Genomic DNA, 19,681 nt, shown 5'->3' on the forward strand with positions numbered 1-19,681 from the left:
GCACTAGTCTTTGTAGCAAACAAAAGCTTATATGAAACTATGTAACTTTAATATCTTTTAAATGACTAAGAATAACAATGAATTTTAGTTAAATATTTCAGTCCTCTATGATTCTATACTTTCATAATTTTAGGCAAAATAAAGCTGCACAGCAAAATACTATGATTATACTATGCAGACTGACATACCATATAAATTTATCATCTAAACTAGTCAGAGAGTGCTGGGCACATAGGTGAGGGGGAGTGGGAGACATAGGCCTCCAGTTATGGAATGAGTAAGTGATGGGAATAAAGGGCACAGCACAGGGAATACAGTCAATGGTATTGTAAGAGTGATGTAAGAGGACAGATGGCAGCTATACTTGTGGTGAACACAACATAATGTATAAACTTGTAAAATCACTGCGTTGTATTGTACACTTATGTAACGTGTGTCAACTATATTCAAATTTAAACAAACAACTAGACAGAGACTCTGCTTCACACTTTGAGTTCTGATTTACTGTCATCGGAATGGTGTTTCAATTATACATGCCAAGCATTCAAAATGTATTAGCTGACCGCCTAACAGTAACCGCAGTAGTGTCAAATCTATGTAGGATTGATTGCTTTATCTCTGTAGCACTGTAGTTAACTCCGACTTAAGAAAAATCAACAATACACCGCCAAATATGTATTTGTTAAACTGAAATGACTAATGACAATAAAAATAACACATATGGAATCCATTAAACACTTTAAGTTAATTAAACTAAAAGTACTGTGTGTTAAACTCTAAAAACGTAATTAGTTAGCTACACAGTTAAAATAACTTTTCTCACCTATAGAATCCTGAAAGGTAGATATATCACTACTCTCATTTTATAGGTAAAGAAACAGAGATTTTAAAAAAAGTTAACTAATTTGCTGCTGGTGACTCAGTTAGTATTAGAAGACCTAAGTCCAAAGTCATATACTTAAATCAAAAAGCCATATAAAACAGCTAAACAGGTCCTCAGGTAAAGAAACCACATTTTGTTTCACAATACTGTTAACACTAACACATAAGTAATTTGTACAAAAGAAAACAACAAAATTCAATCCTACGTAAAATTCTCAACATGTGACAAGAGAAAATTAGTTCTAAATTGTATTATTTGTATAGAATTACTAGGTTTAAAATTCAAAATATAATGCAAAAACATTTTAGGATAAAATAATCCCAATGGCATCATTCATTACAAAATAAAACTACTACTACTTACTAGGTGGCTTTTGCACTGCCTTGTACTGTTATAGTTAGAATAGGTATCCAAGTTCCTCTATATTCAAATGCTGGTAGCAAAGTAACACCTCCACCAATCCCCAACATTCCTGAGTTAGCTGGTGCTGAGACGGGGCCACCTGAGTTATTGTTTCCTATTAGGTAAAGGGAAGAAAGCAAAGATACCAATTTACTAGTTAATTACAAATCCATAATACACAAACATCTGTTCAATTAAAAAAATTTATTCTAGGGGCGCCTGGGTGGCTCAGTCGTTAAGTGTCTGCCTTCAGCTCAGGTCATGATCTTAGGGTCCTGAGATCGAGCCCCACATTGGGCTCCCTGCTCGACAGAAAGCCTGCTTCTCCCTCTCCCACTCCCCCTGCTTGTGTTCCCTCTCTCGCTGTGTCTCTGTCAAATAAATAAATAAAATAATTTTTTAAAAAAATTTGTTCTATAAGAAGGGATACTGCACGAATAAATGAAGTTTATCAATCCTGTTTTGGCTATTAGAGACTCTATTTGCCCAGAACACCACTTCCTTTTTTATAAAAAAGGTACTAATAAGTAAAACTACTACAAAAACTTTATAATACACCTTCTGTTAGATGATTTTTTTATCAGAAGTGAAGATTAAGAATTAAGAAATCATTAATCAGACAGTAAAAAGTAGAAGATAAATATAAAAAAGGCAAAGAGAAACAAGAAGCCATATGTTGATTTCCAAACAAGCTTAAATCAAGTTTACCTATTTCGTTAAAAGAGAGACTAACAGACCTCCTAAGGTGGTGAACCAGGTTCTTTTAAGAGAGGCACAAAACGAAGATCCTTCTTTTTTTTTTTAAGATTTTATTTATTTATTTGAGAGAGAGACAGAGAGAGCACTAGCAAGGGGAAGGGCAAAGAGTGAGCGAGAAGCAGGCTCCCTGGGATCATGACCTGAGCCAAAGGCAGACACAACTGAATGAGCCACCCACGTGCCCCAAAATGAAGATTCTTCTAAAATGAAGATAAGCATCTAAACTCTTATTCTTATGTGATTAGAGAAACTGAAAGTATACCAGAGAAGGAAACATATTCTGGAAAGAACTAAACATAGCTGCCTCAATGAGACTGAATATTCTTTAAGTATAAGTCTTTACCACCAATACATTTAGGTAATCCATATTTCTCCAGTCACAAAATTTCTACAAAATATCCTCTCAGAATAGTGAAGACAGTAAATCATGGCAGAATATTAAAAAACAAAATATGAATTAGCCTTTACCAGCTTGGTTTGTTGTAGCAGGATTTCCGGTAGGAGGGACAAGAAACAATGACTGTATAAAAGATCCCAGGGCATTCACAATGTCACGAAAAACCTTGGTAGAATGCTGTTTCATGTCATAGGACTGACAAAATGACCTGTAAAATAATTTTAAATGTTTCTGAGAAAAACAGCAATTAATATTGATATATCAGTCTATACTTAAAACTTCATCACACCTGAGTGATTTTACTAAGTTAGTACAAAGGTTCAGACTGAGGTCAATGTTATAAAAAAAATCATCTTGGCTATATTAACCAATAAGTTTGGATTGATGGCAATTACTACCCATATATTTTTGCCCACCTCTCAGTTGTTTCCACGCTTACACCACTACTGCTCCATATACATAAAATATACAATTTTCTTTGTTTAGAAATCACTAATATTTGGGAATAAATATTTAAACTCTTCCTATTAGCAAACATTAACCTATCTATTTAACAAAATATTGCTGTGGTTTTACCTTAAGAGCTGAGGCTGCACACAGAGTCTGTGTATTGATTCTACTGCAACAGCTCGTAACCACTGTGGTTTATCTGCATCCAGAAATTTCACCAGAAGTGACAGAAATATCTCACATTCAGTTACCTAAAAAAAAAAATTTTTAATAGTATCTCTTTAAATCTAAGATCAGAATTTATAAATTACATTATTGTTCTTCGTGTTATGGACAAACCAATAAAATCTTCCAATTTTAAATAAATTAAAATTCATTTAATGGGGAGTAGAGAAAAAAAGGGAAAAGCACTTATAAGGGGGAAGCTAACAGTAAAAATAATCAGTCTCTCTTACGTCCCTGCAAACACACACTAGAGAATTGCTAAAACGGTTCATCTATTACCCTTATTCTTTACAAAGCACTATGCACCATCACACCACCCTCATTCCTGGCAGGTAGCATGTATCATGTCAACAGCTGATAGGATGTAGGTTCTTCTCTTCGATAACACCACAAGTTTTTCCATATGTTCTTTTGCTGCTTAAACGAAGAGGCAATAAGCCTAAGCACATTTAATATATATTTTCTAGTAGGAAAACAAAAAGGAATCTGTAGCACTTGACAGGTATAAATACATAAAGTACTTAGAATAAGGCCTGGTACATAGTTTTGCTTTATAAGTATTAGTTATCATTACCATTATTAATATAAACCATCTTCTCTGCATGCTCTTTGTAAATAAAAATGTTTGAAGCACATTCTCAACATTATGTATTAAATGTCTAACAAATGAGGGGCACCTGAGTGGCTCAGTTGTTAAGCGTCTGCCTTCGGCTTAGGTCATGATCCCAGGGTCCTGGGATTGAGCCCCATATCGGGCTCCCTGCTCAGCGGGAAGCCTGCTTCCCCTCTCCCACTCCCCCTGCTTGTGTTCCCTCTCTGTCTCTCTCTCTCTCTCTGTCAAATAAATAAATAAAATCTTAAAAAAATAAAAATAATAAATAAATAAATGTCTAATAAATGAATAAATGACCAAAAAAAAGTAACTGGGTTTTTCAAAGGTTAACGGATTACGTCTGTTGTACACTAACTTAGGACAGAGCAGGACCTCTGGGAGCTAAGAACCTGACCCTGTGATTACTAGGCCAAACTGAACCCTCCTTTTACACTAACTGCAGCAGATTACTGGATGAGTTCGCTGGGGGTATCCTGAAATGAGCGGGCATCACTTCAGGCAAGAAATTTCAGGAATAGTGGCCCTCAGGATGTTCACCCAAAGCCGTAGCAGCTGGTATTCTCTAATGCCTTTCAGTATTGTTAACTGAACGCTTAAAATTAGGACATAATCATGAGGATAAAGCAGGAGGCATAATTAAAAACTTTATCCGTGGACTGCTATGAATGGGGAAGTCATAAAACAGAGGTTTAGCACTGTTCTAATCATGACAGTTGAAAAGCACTAGTTCAGAAATCAGATAGGCTCAGCTTCTTTAACCACCAAATGAGTGGATGACAAGCTACATAACCTTCTTATAAATAAAGGATAAAAATACCTACATCTTTCTGAGAAATCAAATGAGAAAACTGTAAGAATAAAAACATCCCCTAGGGGCGCCTGGGTGGCTCAGTTGGTTAAACGGCTGCCTTCGGCTCAGGTCATGATCCCAGAGTCCTGGGATCCAGCCCCGCATCGGGTTCCCTGCTCAGCGGGGAGCCTTCTCCCTCTCATGCTCCCTCTGCTCGCTCACTCTCTCTCTCTCTAATAAAAAAATAAAGAAATAAATCTTTAAAAACATCCCCTAAACATGATAAAATGCCATGCAAATGCAGAGCACATTATTTTTTCTAAACAAATGATCCTTTTAGTAACAAACTGATAAAGAATCATGCTGATGACTCACTGTGCAAATTGTATCTACTACAGAGTTTTAACATTAGTGGGGCCTCCAAATGTACACTACCTACTTTAGAGTGAAAGTGAAATATAAATGTGGTAGAATTGAAGGCTTATCAGCCAGGTTTTGAGGCCAGAAAACAAAGGCTCTCAGAAACATCATTATATCACAGCCAAAGGAAACACTGTTATAAAACTTGCCTTGAAGAGTATATCATTTTCTCTCCTGTTGGAGGCAGACTACAGCACAAATTAAACAAATTTATACTGTAGCCACTAAAACCTCCCAATTTGGGTAAAGGAGAGCCTCTCTCCTGAGGTCTGGAACTCTGTTCTCCCTTTCTCCCTCCTTGCCAAGTGTGAAAGTCTGATCACAGAACTCGTGTTGAGGTCACTGCATTGTTCTCAAGGGCATCAGTGGAGGGTGCCTGCTGTGAATCTGTTAAGCCTTTTCCCCTAGAGGTTGAACTCACCGGGAAACAGGTATTAAGATTGGTATCTACGGCCTAAGTCCAATTCCTTGTGGCACGAAGATACTTCATGAACTCCACTGTAAGCATGAAGAGTGATGAATGTCTGAATTCCTAGTCTTTTGGTAATGCATAGTAGTCAAGAGACAACTGATGCTTAAGATTAATCAAAGTCATCCTGGTAGAAATTCTAATCACAGTATCACATGGATTTCTGATAGATTATGTACATAAGATAACTGTTGGCTTAGGACACAAGAAAGCCTGATAGAATATTTAAATGCAGGAGTCTATCTCTCAAAGCCTGGTAAGAGTTAACAACCTTATAGTTAATGGATTTGTTAGCACTAAGATCCTTTGTATGTACTAAGACATGTATGTGAAGAAGTAGAACATTAGGTTGGATAAGTCAATTTAGCCCCATTCATTCCTTTTTAAAAGCAGCAAGTCAAAGGCAGAAGAGAGATATGCTGGCCACTTATAATTAAACTTCATAAATTCCTTAAACATATCTTCCTTAAAAAGATATCTGGGAACAAGCCTAATGATTCAGAGGACAGAAAAGCACCTAGCTCAGATGATAGAAAAGAGAAAGAATATAGTATACTAGCTATATTATAACTCTTTCTGAATGACTGGGGCATTCCAGTTTCCTCTAGTCACTCTAGATATATTAACAGAACTAACCTTTGAATATTAGCTATCTACACCCCTGAGCTACTTGATAGAATGAGATAAGCTGGTGAATACTGAGGGAAAACAGATTCTCTAGTTCAATGATTCCCCAAAGTGGGGTCAAAGTGAGGTCATAATTATTTTTATAGTAATAATTACTTGCCATTTTCAGTGCATTGACATTTGTAATGAAGGTACAAAAGCATGGTGGGTAAAACAGCTTTATCAAGAATCAAGGCACTAACACCAGACTGCACTACTGTCATTGTATTCTTCACCACCACACACATTTTTTTAAAAAAAGGTCTATTTCACTAAAGAACCATAATGAAAAAAAATAGCATAAATAAAAAATATAATTAAATTACTGATTTTCTTAAGTCTGACCTATAAGTGCATGTCTTTTTAATTTTCTGTGTGACAAAATGAGAATACATATGAAACACTTTTGCTATGCATCAAAGTACAATGGCTGTCTGGAGGAAAAGCACAGTTCGGAACTGATCTAGTCACTTCTATCAAACACCATTTTAACTAAAAGAGCAAATGGTAAACTACAACTATTTAGATTTGTGTATATTGCAGACACTTTGTCAAAAATGAACAAGGTAAGCTTGTCATTCTTTAAGGGAAACAAATGACAGTTTTTGTTGCCAAAGATTAGATTCAAGCTTTCAAACAAAAATCAGTATTATTGTATCTACCACTGTGACCTTGACAATTTCTTAATAACGGGAGATTTATCTGATACATAGTTAGTGATTAATATACGTCATTTTTAGTATTGTATAAAGTGTTAACATTTGGAATAGCTGCACAACTAAAATACATATTACAAAACCATGTATGGATAAAAGATACAATCAGAGCACAAGATGAATCAATGAATTTTAATGTAATAGAGTATGAAAATGTCATTACTAAGGTTTCAGATCCTACACCATTAAACTGTCACTAGTCCAGTTTGGTGCAGTATCAAAGAAGAATATCCACTATTAAGATAATATTAATATCCATTAAGATAATTCTGCCTTTTCCAACTATGTTACTTAGAGAAGCCAGATTTTCTTCATATGTTTCAACCAAAACAACATTATCACAACAAAATGAAAACAGAAGATAGGAAAATCCAGCTAATCTTCTACTAAGCCAGACATTAAAGCAAAAAACAAAATCTCTGGGGTGCCTGGATGCCTCAGTCAGTTAAGCATCCGACTCTTGGTTTTGGCTCAGATCATGATTTCTGGGTTGTGAGACCGAGCCCCGTGTCAGGCTCCACATCCATGCTCAGTACGGAGTCTGAGATTCTTGAGATTCTATTTCTCCCTTTGCCCCTCCTCCAGCTTGCATGCTCTCTCTCTCTCAAACAAGTAAATAAATCTTTAAAAAATAAAAAGATGAGGGGCGCCTGGGTGGCTCAGTCGGTTAAGCGACTGCCTTCGGCTCAGGTCATGATCCTGGAGTCCCGGGATCGAGTCCCACATCGGGCTCCCTGCTCGGCAGGGAGTCTGCTTCTCCCTCTGACCCTCTTCCCTCTCGTGCTCTCTATCTCTCATTCTCTCTCTCTCAAATAAATAAATAAAATCTTTAAAAAAAAAAAAAGAAATTTAAAAAATAAAAAGATGAGGAAATCATTAAAATATATATATAATCTTTGTTTTCCCACTGGAAAAAATATTAAGTTTTTATGTTAACATGAATGGGTTTAATAGGATCTCAGACTTAATCTTTAATATAATAAATGATAGAAATAATCCACATAGACAAAAGCTCAATATTTTATTACAAGCATAAAAGGATCCAAAGACTAAAAAGTATAAGAATTATTACTCCAGTATGTCTCCTAGGAAATGTATCATTAGCTATGTTTAAATAAAGAAAACACAAAGAAATGAGAGAGAAGCATTCCAAAATTACATATCTTACCCCACAAGTACCATACCTTTAGCTTTTGCCTTTGGAGAAACTACAGAATGTCTGCACTTTCCCATACTGCTAAGTTCCAATGTCACAAAGTGTAACAATGAGGAACTAATATCTTTTTTCTTTTTTAAAGATTTTATTTATTTATTTGAGAGAGACAGTGAGCAAGAAAGAGAACACGAGCAGGGGCAAAGGGAAAGGGAGAAGCAGGCTCCCCGCCGAGCAGGGAGCCCGACCCTGGGATCATGACCTGAGCTGAAGGCAGATGCTTAACTGACTGAGCCACCCAGGTGTCCCTGAGAAACTAGTATCTTATATAGATCTGAAGGATTCATCTTTATAAACATGGTCCTAGAGCTGCCTTATTAGGAAGAGAAATTTTGCCAGTTGACCATCACCCCCTATGAGTGAAGTACACAGAAGTAAGCATTTTTCTACCTTTAGGTAGTAACATTCAATCTTTCCTATAGCTGGCTATACTGTTATTTATCTCCCCCTTTTATCCCCCCAAGTCAAGGAGATTAAGGTCTAAATATGGAGAATGGTATAGGAACAGTACTGAAAATTTAGCACTAGCAGCCTTGGAGAGAAATGAAATGAGAACTAAGAAAACAGAGTAGTAGCAAATTGCACTGGAATTAAGAGCAAGGGTTTTGGAGTCTAAAAGAATTCATTAATATCCCAGCTCTGTGGCTTAGAAAGTATAATCTCAGGCAAATTACATAAATATCCTGAGTCTCATTTTTTCAGCTGTGGTAAAGTCTAAATGAATTAATATATGTAAAGCACATTGTACAGTGTCTAAAATATATGCACTCAAAAACAGCAATTTCATCCAAAACTGAAATTACTTAAGAATAAGGTATCTGTATCTCTGAAAAACTCACCAGATGAACTGCTACATAAGAGAACTGGTGGACAGAAACCAAGTTCTTAGTCTGTTGGGATACCAAAAGACCACAGACTGGGTGGCTTAAATCGTTTGGCACAGTTCTGGAGGCTAGAAGTCTGAGATCAGGGTACCAGCATCACTGGGTTTGCGTGAGAGCTCTCCTCCTAGCTTGCAGACAGCTGCCTTATCACCGTGTTCTCACATGGCAGAAAGAAAGAGCAAGCAAGCTCCCTAGTGTCTCTTCTTATAAGGTCACTAAGCCCATCATGATGGCACTACCTGCATGACCTCATCTAAATCTATCTCCCAAAGAGTCCATCTCCAAATACTATCATGTTAGGGGTTAGGGCTTCAAAATGTTAATTTTGAGGGGTACAACTCAGCACCAAGTTTTATAAAAACAAAAAAGAAGTTGGTAATTCTTCGTTTGGAAACAGAAAATGTAAACTCTGTATTTGTTATGAAGAAGGTATAAGCATGCTGCGTTACTGTGAGAACACAAGACTTGGTGCTCTATGACTGGCTAGTGGATATGGAAAGGAAAAGGAGGAATGTCTTTTCTTCCTATACATTTGTTTATCTTAATTTAATGTAATTAATTTATCTGGGAAAGTCTTAATTTCTCCTTCATTGGCAGGTTTTTTTTCTTTCAGTAATAGCATACCATTTCTCTCTGGCCTGCAAGTTTTCTGCTGAGCTATCTACTGACAGTCTTATGAGTGCTCCCTTACACATGACAAGTTGCTTTTCTTTTGCTACTTTAAGATTTTCTGTAAGTTTTAACAGCTTAATTATAATGTGTCTTGGTATAGGTCTCTTTGGATTAATCCTAGTTATAATTCTCTGAGCTTCATGAATTTTGGCCATTACTTCAAACAGGCTCTCTGCCCCTTTCTTTCCTCACCTGAGACTCCCATAATGTATTGTGAAGTAGTAAGAAATATATATATATTGGTCTCTGCTCCTGGTTTCTGACAGAACTCCTAAAATCCTTATAATTTCCTGAGTGATAGAAGCATCTGACACACAGCTCCTAAGTCTCTTGGAATTTCCTATGTGAATAGTATCTTCCATTCTAATGATGCATCTCTTGATGGATTGCAAGACAGGGGCTGGATACCAGAAAAAACAATCATAATTAGAAGCTTGAGACTTTCAACCCCACTCCTCACATTCTCTGGAGAAGGGAAGGTGGTGGAAACTGAGTTAATAATCAATTATGCCTACATGATGAAAACACCATAAAAATCCTAAAAGTACAGAGTTTATGGAGCTTCCAGGTTGGTGAACACATATACATGCCAAGAGAGTTACACACCCCAACTTCATGGGGACCGAAGCTCCTGCTCTTGGGACTTTTCCAGACCTTGCTCTATGAATCTCTTCATCTGCCTATTCAATGGTATCCTTTAAAATATCTTTTATAATAAATAGGCAATAGTAAGTAAACTGTTTTCCCAGGTTCTTTAGTAAATTATCAAACCCAAAGAGGTGGTTGTGGGAACTTCCCATATATAGCCAAGTTAGAATTTGTGGGTAAGTGGGTAACCTACTACTTGTGATTGGCATCTGCAATGGGGGGGAATCTTGTGGGACAGAGTCTGTGCTAACTCTGGTTAATGTCAGAATTAACATCTGGCTGTCAGAGTATTGGTTGATGTATGAAAAAATCCATACGTCTGATGTGTGAGGTGTTACGAGTGTGAGAATGTAATCCAGTGCGTTTTTACTAGACATGTGTATCTTGGTCTGCTGGATGGTATGCCATAAGTCCTTACAGGCTCTTCATTCTTTTTCTTTTTTTTTTTTTTTTGCTCCCCTGACCTGGTAATTACAAATGACTTATCTTCAAGTTTGTTGATTCTTTCTTCTAGTCTATTGATCTAGTCTACTGCTGACCCCCTCTAGTGCATTTTTCAATTCAGTATTCTTCTGCTTTAGATTTTTGTTTTATCCTTTATAGTTTCTATCTCTTTATTAATATTCTCATTTTGTTCATACACCACTTTCTTTATTTCATTTAGTTTTCTGTATTCTCTTTTAGTTCACTCAGCGCCTTTATGATTATTCTGAATTTCTGTCAGGTAACTCACTGACTTCCATTTCTTTATGGTTAGTTTCTGGAGATTAATTTTGTTCCTTGAATTGGGCCATGTTTCCCTGTTTCTTTGTATGCCTTGTTATTTTTGTTGTTGAAACTTGGGCATTTGAAAAAAGCCAACTATTTTAGTATTTAGGGGCTGGTTTTGTACAGGGAAAGATCTTCACCAATCAGCCTGGGATCCTCTCAAACCTCTTCTGTCAATGTGTTTGTTTCCTCTGGGCTTGTGTGTTAGCTTCCCAGCTGAAGTCATTTACTTGTTTCTTTTCAGGAGTTCCCCCCTGGTGTATGTCCGCAGTAGGACCCTCTCTGGGCAGCAGGAAGCAGCAGGGCTTGCCTTTGTTCTCAGCAGGCCCAAGTGTGCTTGCTGCCTTTCCTGTCAGTGCTCCAAGAATCAAAGGAGACAGAAACCAGTTGGGCATAGCCCCAAAAAGTCAGAATGGTGAATGCACACTTCACCTTTTTGCCATGTGAAGGAGAAACCGTAGGTTGGGAGTTTGCTCCTGATCACACCATGCTGTGCTGTGTAAGGAGTGGGAGGGGGTATGCAGCTAAGTGCACTGAGATTTCCTACCTATTCTAATGAACCTCTCTGCCTCACCTTACATGTGCCTGGGGTGCTATAACCTCTCAACTGATAAGTTCTCACAGAGGTAATCTATGGACTGTTAACTTGGTGTCCCCATGGGGGACAGAGAGGCTCAGCTTCATATTCCAACATTTTGCTAATGTCACTCTGGTTTACATTCTTAAAAAGTTTCTTTGTGGATTAAAACAGACTATAAATAAATATAATTCAGAAAATATAACAGGTAGGTAAAAGTTAGGTAAAGTTACCTAAAAATAGGTAAAAGTTCTCCATCTTTGGAGAAATTAAGCTACTTTTCATTTATTTTCAGCAAGTGCCAGGAAACCTTTCAAAACTTTCAAAAGTTAATCAATGTAAAGACTCACAGAATTTCCCTCCATTTTAATTGTATATAATTAGACAAAAAAGTATTGTTTTTTTCAATTAATAATAATTATTGGAAATTACATCAAATATCATACATGTTGGGAGTAACACTGTAATTTTTAAAAGTTAATCCTTACAGAGAAAGATGGAGCTATGAACTAAAGTAAATTCACAAACTATGTACCTAAATGTTCAATTCTATGTTATTAATTTTGGTGGAACAAAAAAAGTCCAAGCCAACAATTATGAGTGTACCAAAAGACTCTTAAACCTTTGGCACCCAACTCAGATAACTTAATAGTGTCCCTAATAAATAGCAATTCGTTTGAAGTGATTTGATTTCCTACAAGTACATTAAATACATCAATGTGTACTATAGGTATACTTTGTGTGGCCAGAAATAATTACAACTACAGTGCTTATAAAGATGATTTCTGAATATATTGTGCATAAATGGATTTGGAATATGAAAAGAAAATCTATGACATGTTTATCATACATATAAAAAAAAAGCCCTTTATTTTAAAAAGCTCTCCACGGAATTTAGTATAAACTACCATCTATTAGTTTGTAAAGTTGCTGGTTACCTCTAATATTTAGTACATCGACTGCTCACAATATTAGAAGTATTATAAGTTTATATAGTTTACTATTCCATAATTATCAATAGCCAATTATTCCTGTTAATTAAAATTAGGATATAAGCTAAAAAATTTTACAAGGATGAATTTCACATAACATCAAATTAAAAAGCAATATAATATACCATTTTCTCTGAAAAATATCACATTGATATACTATGATCAGGAATATCACAACATATTCTGCATTCATAAATTTATGCAAAATAAATACAATACTGGACTAGAAGTCAAAATAGTTTATTTCTAATCCTAGAGTTGACCAAATTTTTAACTTCTTTGCTTTAATCTGTTAAGATACATTAAATAGTACAAATGAAAGCAGCATAAATTGAAGATACTATAATTTTAATGATCCTTCAAATGAGATATAGATAATTTGCTAATAGGCTGAATTCCCTAGCCACAAATTCTATGCTGCCCTCAGATAACAGGCCATGACTCTCCCTGACATACATTAAAAATACTATATAAAACATAAGCAAAATCTAAGATCGGATAGAATAAACCCATAGAATTACTAGGAAAATACCTATAAATACTTTAAAAGAAATTGTGAAGTGGAAAAGCTGAATGCATCATAATAAATCATCATTTAAAAAGAACACTACATGCAATTACACATACAAACACACATGAAAATTAGCACTTACCAAAAGGCTGTAAAATTGCTTAATTAGAACAGATACTACTCTCAGCAAACGCATGCAGATAGGAAAATACGGTTTTTCAACTGGTGCCGGAGAAGATGAAGAGCTGGAACCTTGTCTGAACTTTATATTTGGAGAAAAGAGTTTTATCACAAGAGGACATACCCTTTCTTTGAGAAGGAAACTAAACTCTTGGTGCTATTTGCAAGATAAAAAAAAAAAAGAATTAACTTAGTTTGTTAATAGTAAAACACAGTCTTACTATCAAATAAAACTTATTAATAATCAGTATGAATAATTTAGCTTTATTATATGTTTAGTTTATTATTCTATAATTTACAACAATTATGAAATTAGTGCTGCTCTTTGAGAGTGTAAGATCAAAATGATCATCAATATTTCAAGACATTTTAAAAGAATCTAATTTAAAAAGGAACATTCAATGATTTGGAATTAAGTGGTTTATATTAGGAATTGTGATTTTGGTAGGACACTAGCAATTCAAAACAAAGAACATAAGAAAGAAGACAGATTATACAAGTTCAAACACAAAGCTAAAGCATTTAAAATAGGCAGCTGAAAGAAGACCAGATAAATAAAATGTTATATAATTCATTAACTTTACTTTGCCAAGATAACAATTCCATTCATGCATGGAAGATTTAATAATTAACTTAATATTTTGTTCCACTTAGATTGCTTAAACAGAACACAATAAGCTGATTTAAAAAAAAACTCAATGACAAACAAGCATAATTATTTTATTTTTTTAAAGTTTTTATCTCTTCAATCTCTACACCCACCATGGGGCTCTAATTCATGACCCCAAGATCAAGAGTCGCATGCTCCTCTACTAAGCCAGCCAGGCACCCTGCGTAATTATATATTTTAGAATTATCCAAAAGCACAGGGCTACATTTAAGCAAGTAAAAATCAGTAACAATTTTTCAGCTTTTAAATATTATAAAAAACAGCTCACATACCAAATTCCCTCATACAACCACAGGTTGGGAAACGCCTCACTATATGGTCTCTAGGGATTCCTTCTAATGTTAAAATTTCAAAGTGCTAGGGCACTATAATAATGTAAGATAACACTAAATTATCACATATCTAAAGTCTAAAGCTGTAATTCTTTCAATCCTCTAACATGAGAATACATGTTACTTTCTTGAAAAATATCTGTGAAAAAATTTTGATTAATTTTGTTGCAAGATACTACAAATGGCTTACTTGTAAAAAGACCTGTGGAAAATCATTCAGGACTGACTCAAGTAATTCAAGGCCAAATGTTCGAGTCATTTCTGTCATGCCTACTAGCCAGTAAGGGGCATCAGCATTAACCAACTGACAAAGGTCCTGGGAAAATAAGTCAAAAAATAAATAAAAAATAAAACATTCACAGGCTGGAATGAAATGTGCTTTTCAAAATTCATAAAATTTTTAAAAGTTATCTCTTATTTAGTTGTTTTTACTCCTTAGAAACTAAACACTGGTAATTCAATTCTGAAAACTATTTTGATTATATAAGTAAACTTTTAAAGAATCACGTATATTGACAATACATAAGGTGCAGATAAATGATTAATAGTCTTTTAATAAAAAACCACTTAAAATAACCCTTTAATAAAAAAAATAGTAAAATTTTCAGTGCAGATAAATCTTATTTTACTTAAAAGATATATTCATGACAAGTAACATAAAAATCAGGTATTTGTATATCATATTGTATTAAGTAGACCAAGGCTTATTAAATTTTTATGTCACAGAAATTATTTTATATTACTAGTCATCCCTAATATGCCTCTTTTTCTAGTTCATTTTATTTCCTTAAAATGAAATGTAACATTTTATCATCTTCCTTAGCTATAGATGCTCTTTAATGTTCTAGAACATTTCTGAAATACTACTTTTGACCCTTTAAAATTTGACAATTTAAAAAATTGACACTTGAAAAATTAAATCAGACACAAAATTCCAAAATCAAAGAGTCACACAAAACTATATTCTGTATTAAAATTATTTTTATCAACTGAAATACCTGGAAAAGCATATATGCATCTTTAGCACAAGGTTTGAGGGTGCTGACAGATCTTCTGTTACTATTTCCTTGGATCAGTACTGGTTGTTCTACAATATCTGCAATCAAAATAAGATGGGTTTTAGGGGTATATAATGACCTTTAATAAATCATATATACTATTTAAAATATATACATGTTTATGAAATTATAAACTTTAAATGTAGGCTCAGAACTATGCCTCCAAAATGGGAAAAAACATTAGGAATTTATTTTTATACAAAATGCCATAAAAACTACTCTTCACTATCTTATGTCACTTTAATAAGCTTAGCATCTTTATCCATATATTTGATTTTCCCAGTCTCCCATTCCCCAATCCCTTCATTTTATGGATTTGAAATTCACATGATCTTTGAATGTGCCTTTAAACATCAAACACATAAAAGTTTACCACATGGTTAATTCCTATATCATCTCAGCATAAACAAAAGAATTAACTGTTTGATCTGCCACAATTACTATGTCAGTTATAGATATTGACTAGCTAAGCATCAGCTAGAAAGTTGCTTCCCAACTCAGCATTTCTTTGAATACTAGTAAGACAACATTTTCTGTAAATTATGACAGCCTGTTTTAGATAAATGTTGACTTGATGACTACTTGAAAAAAAAAAAACGAGGTTCTAAGTATTTCCACCTTATTAGAAAGTATTAAATGAGATACCGGTCTTTAGAGACACAGCTAAAACTACCAATCCAGGAATCATACTGCAGTTATGAATATATAACAATCCAAACTGCAGAATTGCCCTGTTTTATCCTATAACTTTAATTCTTTCATATTTCAAACTCTAGAACTCAACCTGTATTTACCCTGGGAAAAAAGCAGAAAAACCAATATACCAAAGTAAGTGGAAATATTCTAATAAACCAACAAGAATGCCTGAAACTGGGGCACCTGGGTGGCTCAGTCGTTAAGCATCTGCCTTCGGCTCAGGTCATGATCCCAGAGTCCTAGGATCGGGCCCCGCATCGGGCTCCCTGCTCAGAGGGAAGCCTGCTTCTCCCTCTCCCAGTCCCCCTGCTTGTGTTCCTTCTCTGGCTGTGTCTCTCTGTCAAATAAATAAGTAAAATCTTAAAAAAAAAAAAAAAGAATGCCTGAAACTGAATGTGAAAAATCTGACCAATGGTTAACTTCAGGAAAAGTAAAGAAATTATTAGAATAGGCAGCACTACAATTACTTAATAGTATTGCCATTTTTTATCAGTAATACCAAAAGAACCTCAAATGAAATGACAGATAGCATAACATTAAGAGTTGGGGGTTCGGGGGATTACATAGGGATTTTCCCCTATGTAAAAGGGAAAGATAGTTTAATCTTTTGTTTCTTGAGTACATAAAGCAGAAAGGTTGCTCATGATGGTACCACCTTAGGATCTTTTCAACTAATCATGGGGAATAATTTACTTTTCATCCAATAACAAATGAATAAAATGTAATTTCTATAGTTAAAAGTTATCAAACTATAAAAATTACTATAGAAACAGTATCTTCAGTTCTCTGACATGTTTCTAAGTTTTTAGGAAATTTTTTAAAATCACAAAAAGAGGGCGCCTGGGTGGCTCAGTTGGTTAAGCGACTGCCTTCGGCTCAGGTCATGATCCTGGAGTCCCGGGATCGAGTCCCACATCGGGCTCCCTGCTCAGCAGGGAGTCTGCTTCTCCCTCTGACTCTCCTCCCTCTCATGCTGTCTCTCATTCTCTCTCAAATAAATAAATAAAATCTTAAAAAAAAATAAAATAAAATAAAATCACAAAAAGATGTTTAAAATTAGAATAAAGGTATTTGATGAAAATATGAAAAGATTAATCTTTACATTACATAAATATCCTTCATTAACACATGCTAATAGGTACAGACAAAAATTCACATGAGGTAAATCCACTCTTGCAAATTTACCTTGAAGTAATTCAAATGGAAAAAAATATGTAGGAGGACACTCAAAAGAGTACTAAAATACTAAACACAATGTAAGCGTCCAATAGGAAACTAGTTCATTAAACTGTAGAATAGCCACAAAACATAGTGCATCCATTAAAATTTAAATTACAGGGCGCCTGGGTGGCTCAGTCTGTTAAGCATCTGCCTTCAGCTCAGGTCACAATCCCAGGGTCCTGTGATCGAGTCCCGCATCGGGCTCCCTGCTCAGCAAAAGTCTGCTTCTCCCTCTCCGTTCCCCCACTGGTGCTTGCTTGCTCTCTCTCACTCCCTCTCTCTCTCAAATAAATAAATAAAATATAAAAAAATAAACAAAGTAAAATCTAAATTACAAAAATAAAAGGATAACATGAAAAATTCATATAATGTAATGTTTGGCTAAAAATACATATAATGCAATATTTGATATAAAATGTGAAATTATGCATAATTAGAAATAAACATGGAAAATAAAGAGTTTATTCTTGGGGTGATAACACTGCTGGGGATTTAGTTTTTTGAACTCCACTGTCAATATAATAATATTAGTACAATAAATATATTTTTTAAAGTATTCTAGTTTTTAGGCAGTCTCAGTTCACAGGGCAAAGACTGAAAATCAAAAGAGAAATTGTGGATAGAAACCACACACTGTGAAAAGGAAGCCACTTTTATCACTCTACCTCTGTGTCGTTCATCTTCAGCAACCATTCTCTCAAAAACAACAGTAACAACTTGTCGCACTGTAGCAGCAGCTGTATTATTTGTAATATTATCTTTCGTGAAGTGTAGTCGAAAACAAAGAACAATTGCCTAAAAGAACAATTTTCATTTAGTGAACTAGGACTGAATAATAGAATATTTATTTGATGTAACCCAAAACTAAGTAATTCATGTTTGGCTATTCCAATCACAGATACTAAAGTCCCACCCTCTTATACAATAAAACCACTAAAATCCTTGGATTTTGAAATAATTCAAACTCTGTAAATATATAGCCACATAAGATTAGGTAAGACAATGTGAAATACGCCTTTCACAACTTGATTCTTTTAACATGTATATAAAAATGTGTTATGATGGGGTGCCTGGGTGGCTCAGTCATTAAGCGTCTGCCTTCGGCTCAGGTCATGATCCCAGTATCCTGGGATCGGGCCCCGCATCGGGCTCCCTGCTCAGAGGAGAGCCTGCTCCTCCCTCTCCTCCCTGTTCCTACTCTGTCTGTCTCTCTCTCAAATAAATAAATAAAATCTTAAAAAAAAAAAAGTGTTGTGCTTTATGTGCCCAGAATGACTTGTTTTGCAAAAAACAAGTACTCAAAGTTTGTTATATCACTAAATCATCTGGAGAAATATTATATAAATATGCTAAGCATATAAATGAGTAAAATTATAATTTTTTAAAAGGAGTCATTTTTTCTTTTTAAAAATCAACTTCAGGTTGATTAAGGTATAATTTTACAAAATAAACTGTATCTCTTTAAGGTATTTAATTTGATGAGTTCTCCTAGTTATATTCACCCATGAAACTACTGCCACAATCGAGATACAAAACAGTTTCATCACCCTAAAAGTCTCCTTGTGCTCTTTTGCCCTCCATTTTTTCCTCCACCTTTGGCTCCAGGCAACCACCATCTTGCCTTTTTCACTACAGATAAGCTGGCATTTTCCACAAATAGCGTTTCATTATTCAGTATGCACTGTTTTTGTGTCTTTCTTTTACTTGTAATATTTGTAAAATTCATCTATGTTGTTCTCTGAATCAGTGGTTTGTACTTTTTGATTCCTGAATAATATTTCACAGTATAGGTATACCAAATATTTTGCTTATCCATTCATCTGCTGATGGATATCTGAGTTGCTTCCAGTTTTTAGCCACTGTGAATAAAGCTGCTGTGAACATCACATACAAATCTTTGTAATGGCATGTGTTTTCATTTACCTTGGATAAATAACTAGAAGTGAAAAGGCTGGATCATATAGCAAGTACAGGTTAAACTTTTAAAGAAAATGCTAGTTCTCCAAAGTGATTTTATAATTTCACACTCCCATCAGCAGTATGTGTGAATTCAGCACTTTCCCACATCATCAACACTTGATATGGTTGGTCTTTTTCAATTTTAGCTACTCTAATGGATACGTAATGATACCTCTTTGTGGTTTTAATTTGCTTTTCCATGATAACTAATGATGCTGAGCCACTTTCCATGTATTCAATAGCTATCTTATTTTGTGAAGGGTCTATTAAAAAATTTGTGCAGGGGCACAGTCTACTTTATTAGGCACCCATCGTTAAAGGTATGCAAATTATAACAACTATTATTGAAAGTCCAACAAATTCCTTAATAAATAAACCACTAACTAAAGATTGTTTTTTTTTTTAAAGATTTTTTTTTTTAATTTATTTATTCATGAGAGACAGAGAGAGAGAGAGAGAGAGGCAGAGGGAGAAGCAGGCTTCCCGCTGAGCAGGGAGCCCGATGCAGGA

The 19,681-nt window shown here is 34.9% G+C and overlaps 1 protein-coding gene across 8 annotated transcripts in view; it reads right to left on the reverse strand.

Moving 5' to 3' along the window:
* Window positions 1-19,681, reverse strand: part of MON2 (MON2 homolog, regulator of endosome-to-Golgi trafficking) — a 103,952-nt gene that overhangs the window by 59,133 nt on the left and 25,138 nt on the right. For 6 of the 8 annotated variants that reach the window (XM_027592404.1, XM_027592400.1, XM_027592399.1 and 3 more), the window contains 7 exons: window positions 17,878-18,007; window positions 15,236-15,333; window positions 14,428-14,553; window positions 13,198-13,392; window positions 3,018-3,142; window positions 2,513-2,649; window positions 1,247-1,400 (listed from right to left, as the gene is read on the reverse strand). In XM_027592404.1, coding sequence (XP_027448205.1) covers window positions 1,247-1,400; window positions 2,513-2,649; window positions 3,018-3,142; window positions 13,198-13,392; window positions 14,428-14,553; window positions 15,236-15,333; window positions 17,878-18,007 — 965 coding nt within the window. The remainder of the gene's footprint in view (window positions 1-1,246; window positions 1,401-2,512; window positions 2,650-3,017; window positions 3,143-13,197; window positions 13,393-14,427; window positions 14,554-15,235; window positions 15,334-17,877; window positions 18,008-19,681) is intronic. The other 2 variants (XM_027592403.1, XM_027592407.1) reach the window with 2 other exon arrangements.

This window comes from Zalophus californianus, chromosome 9 (assembly GCF_009762305.2).
Source record: "Zalophus californianus isolate mZalCal1 chromosome 9, mZalCal1.pri.v2, whole genome shotgun sequence".
In the NCBI taxonomy this organism is placed as follows: domain Eukaryota; kingdom Metazoa; phylum Chordata; class Mammalia; order Carnivora; family Otariidae; genus Zalophus; species Zalophus californianus.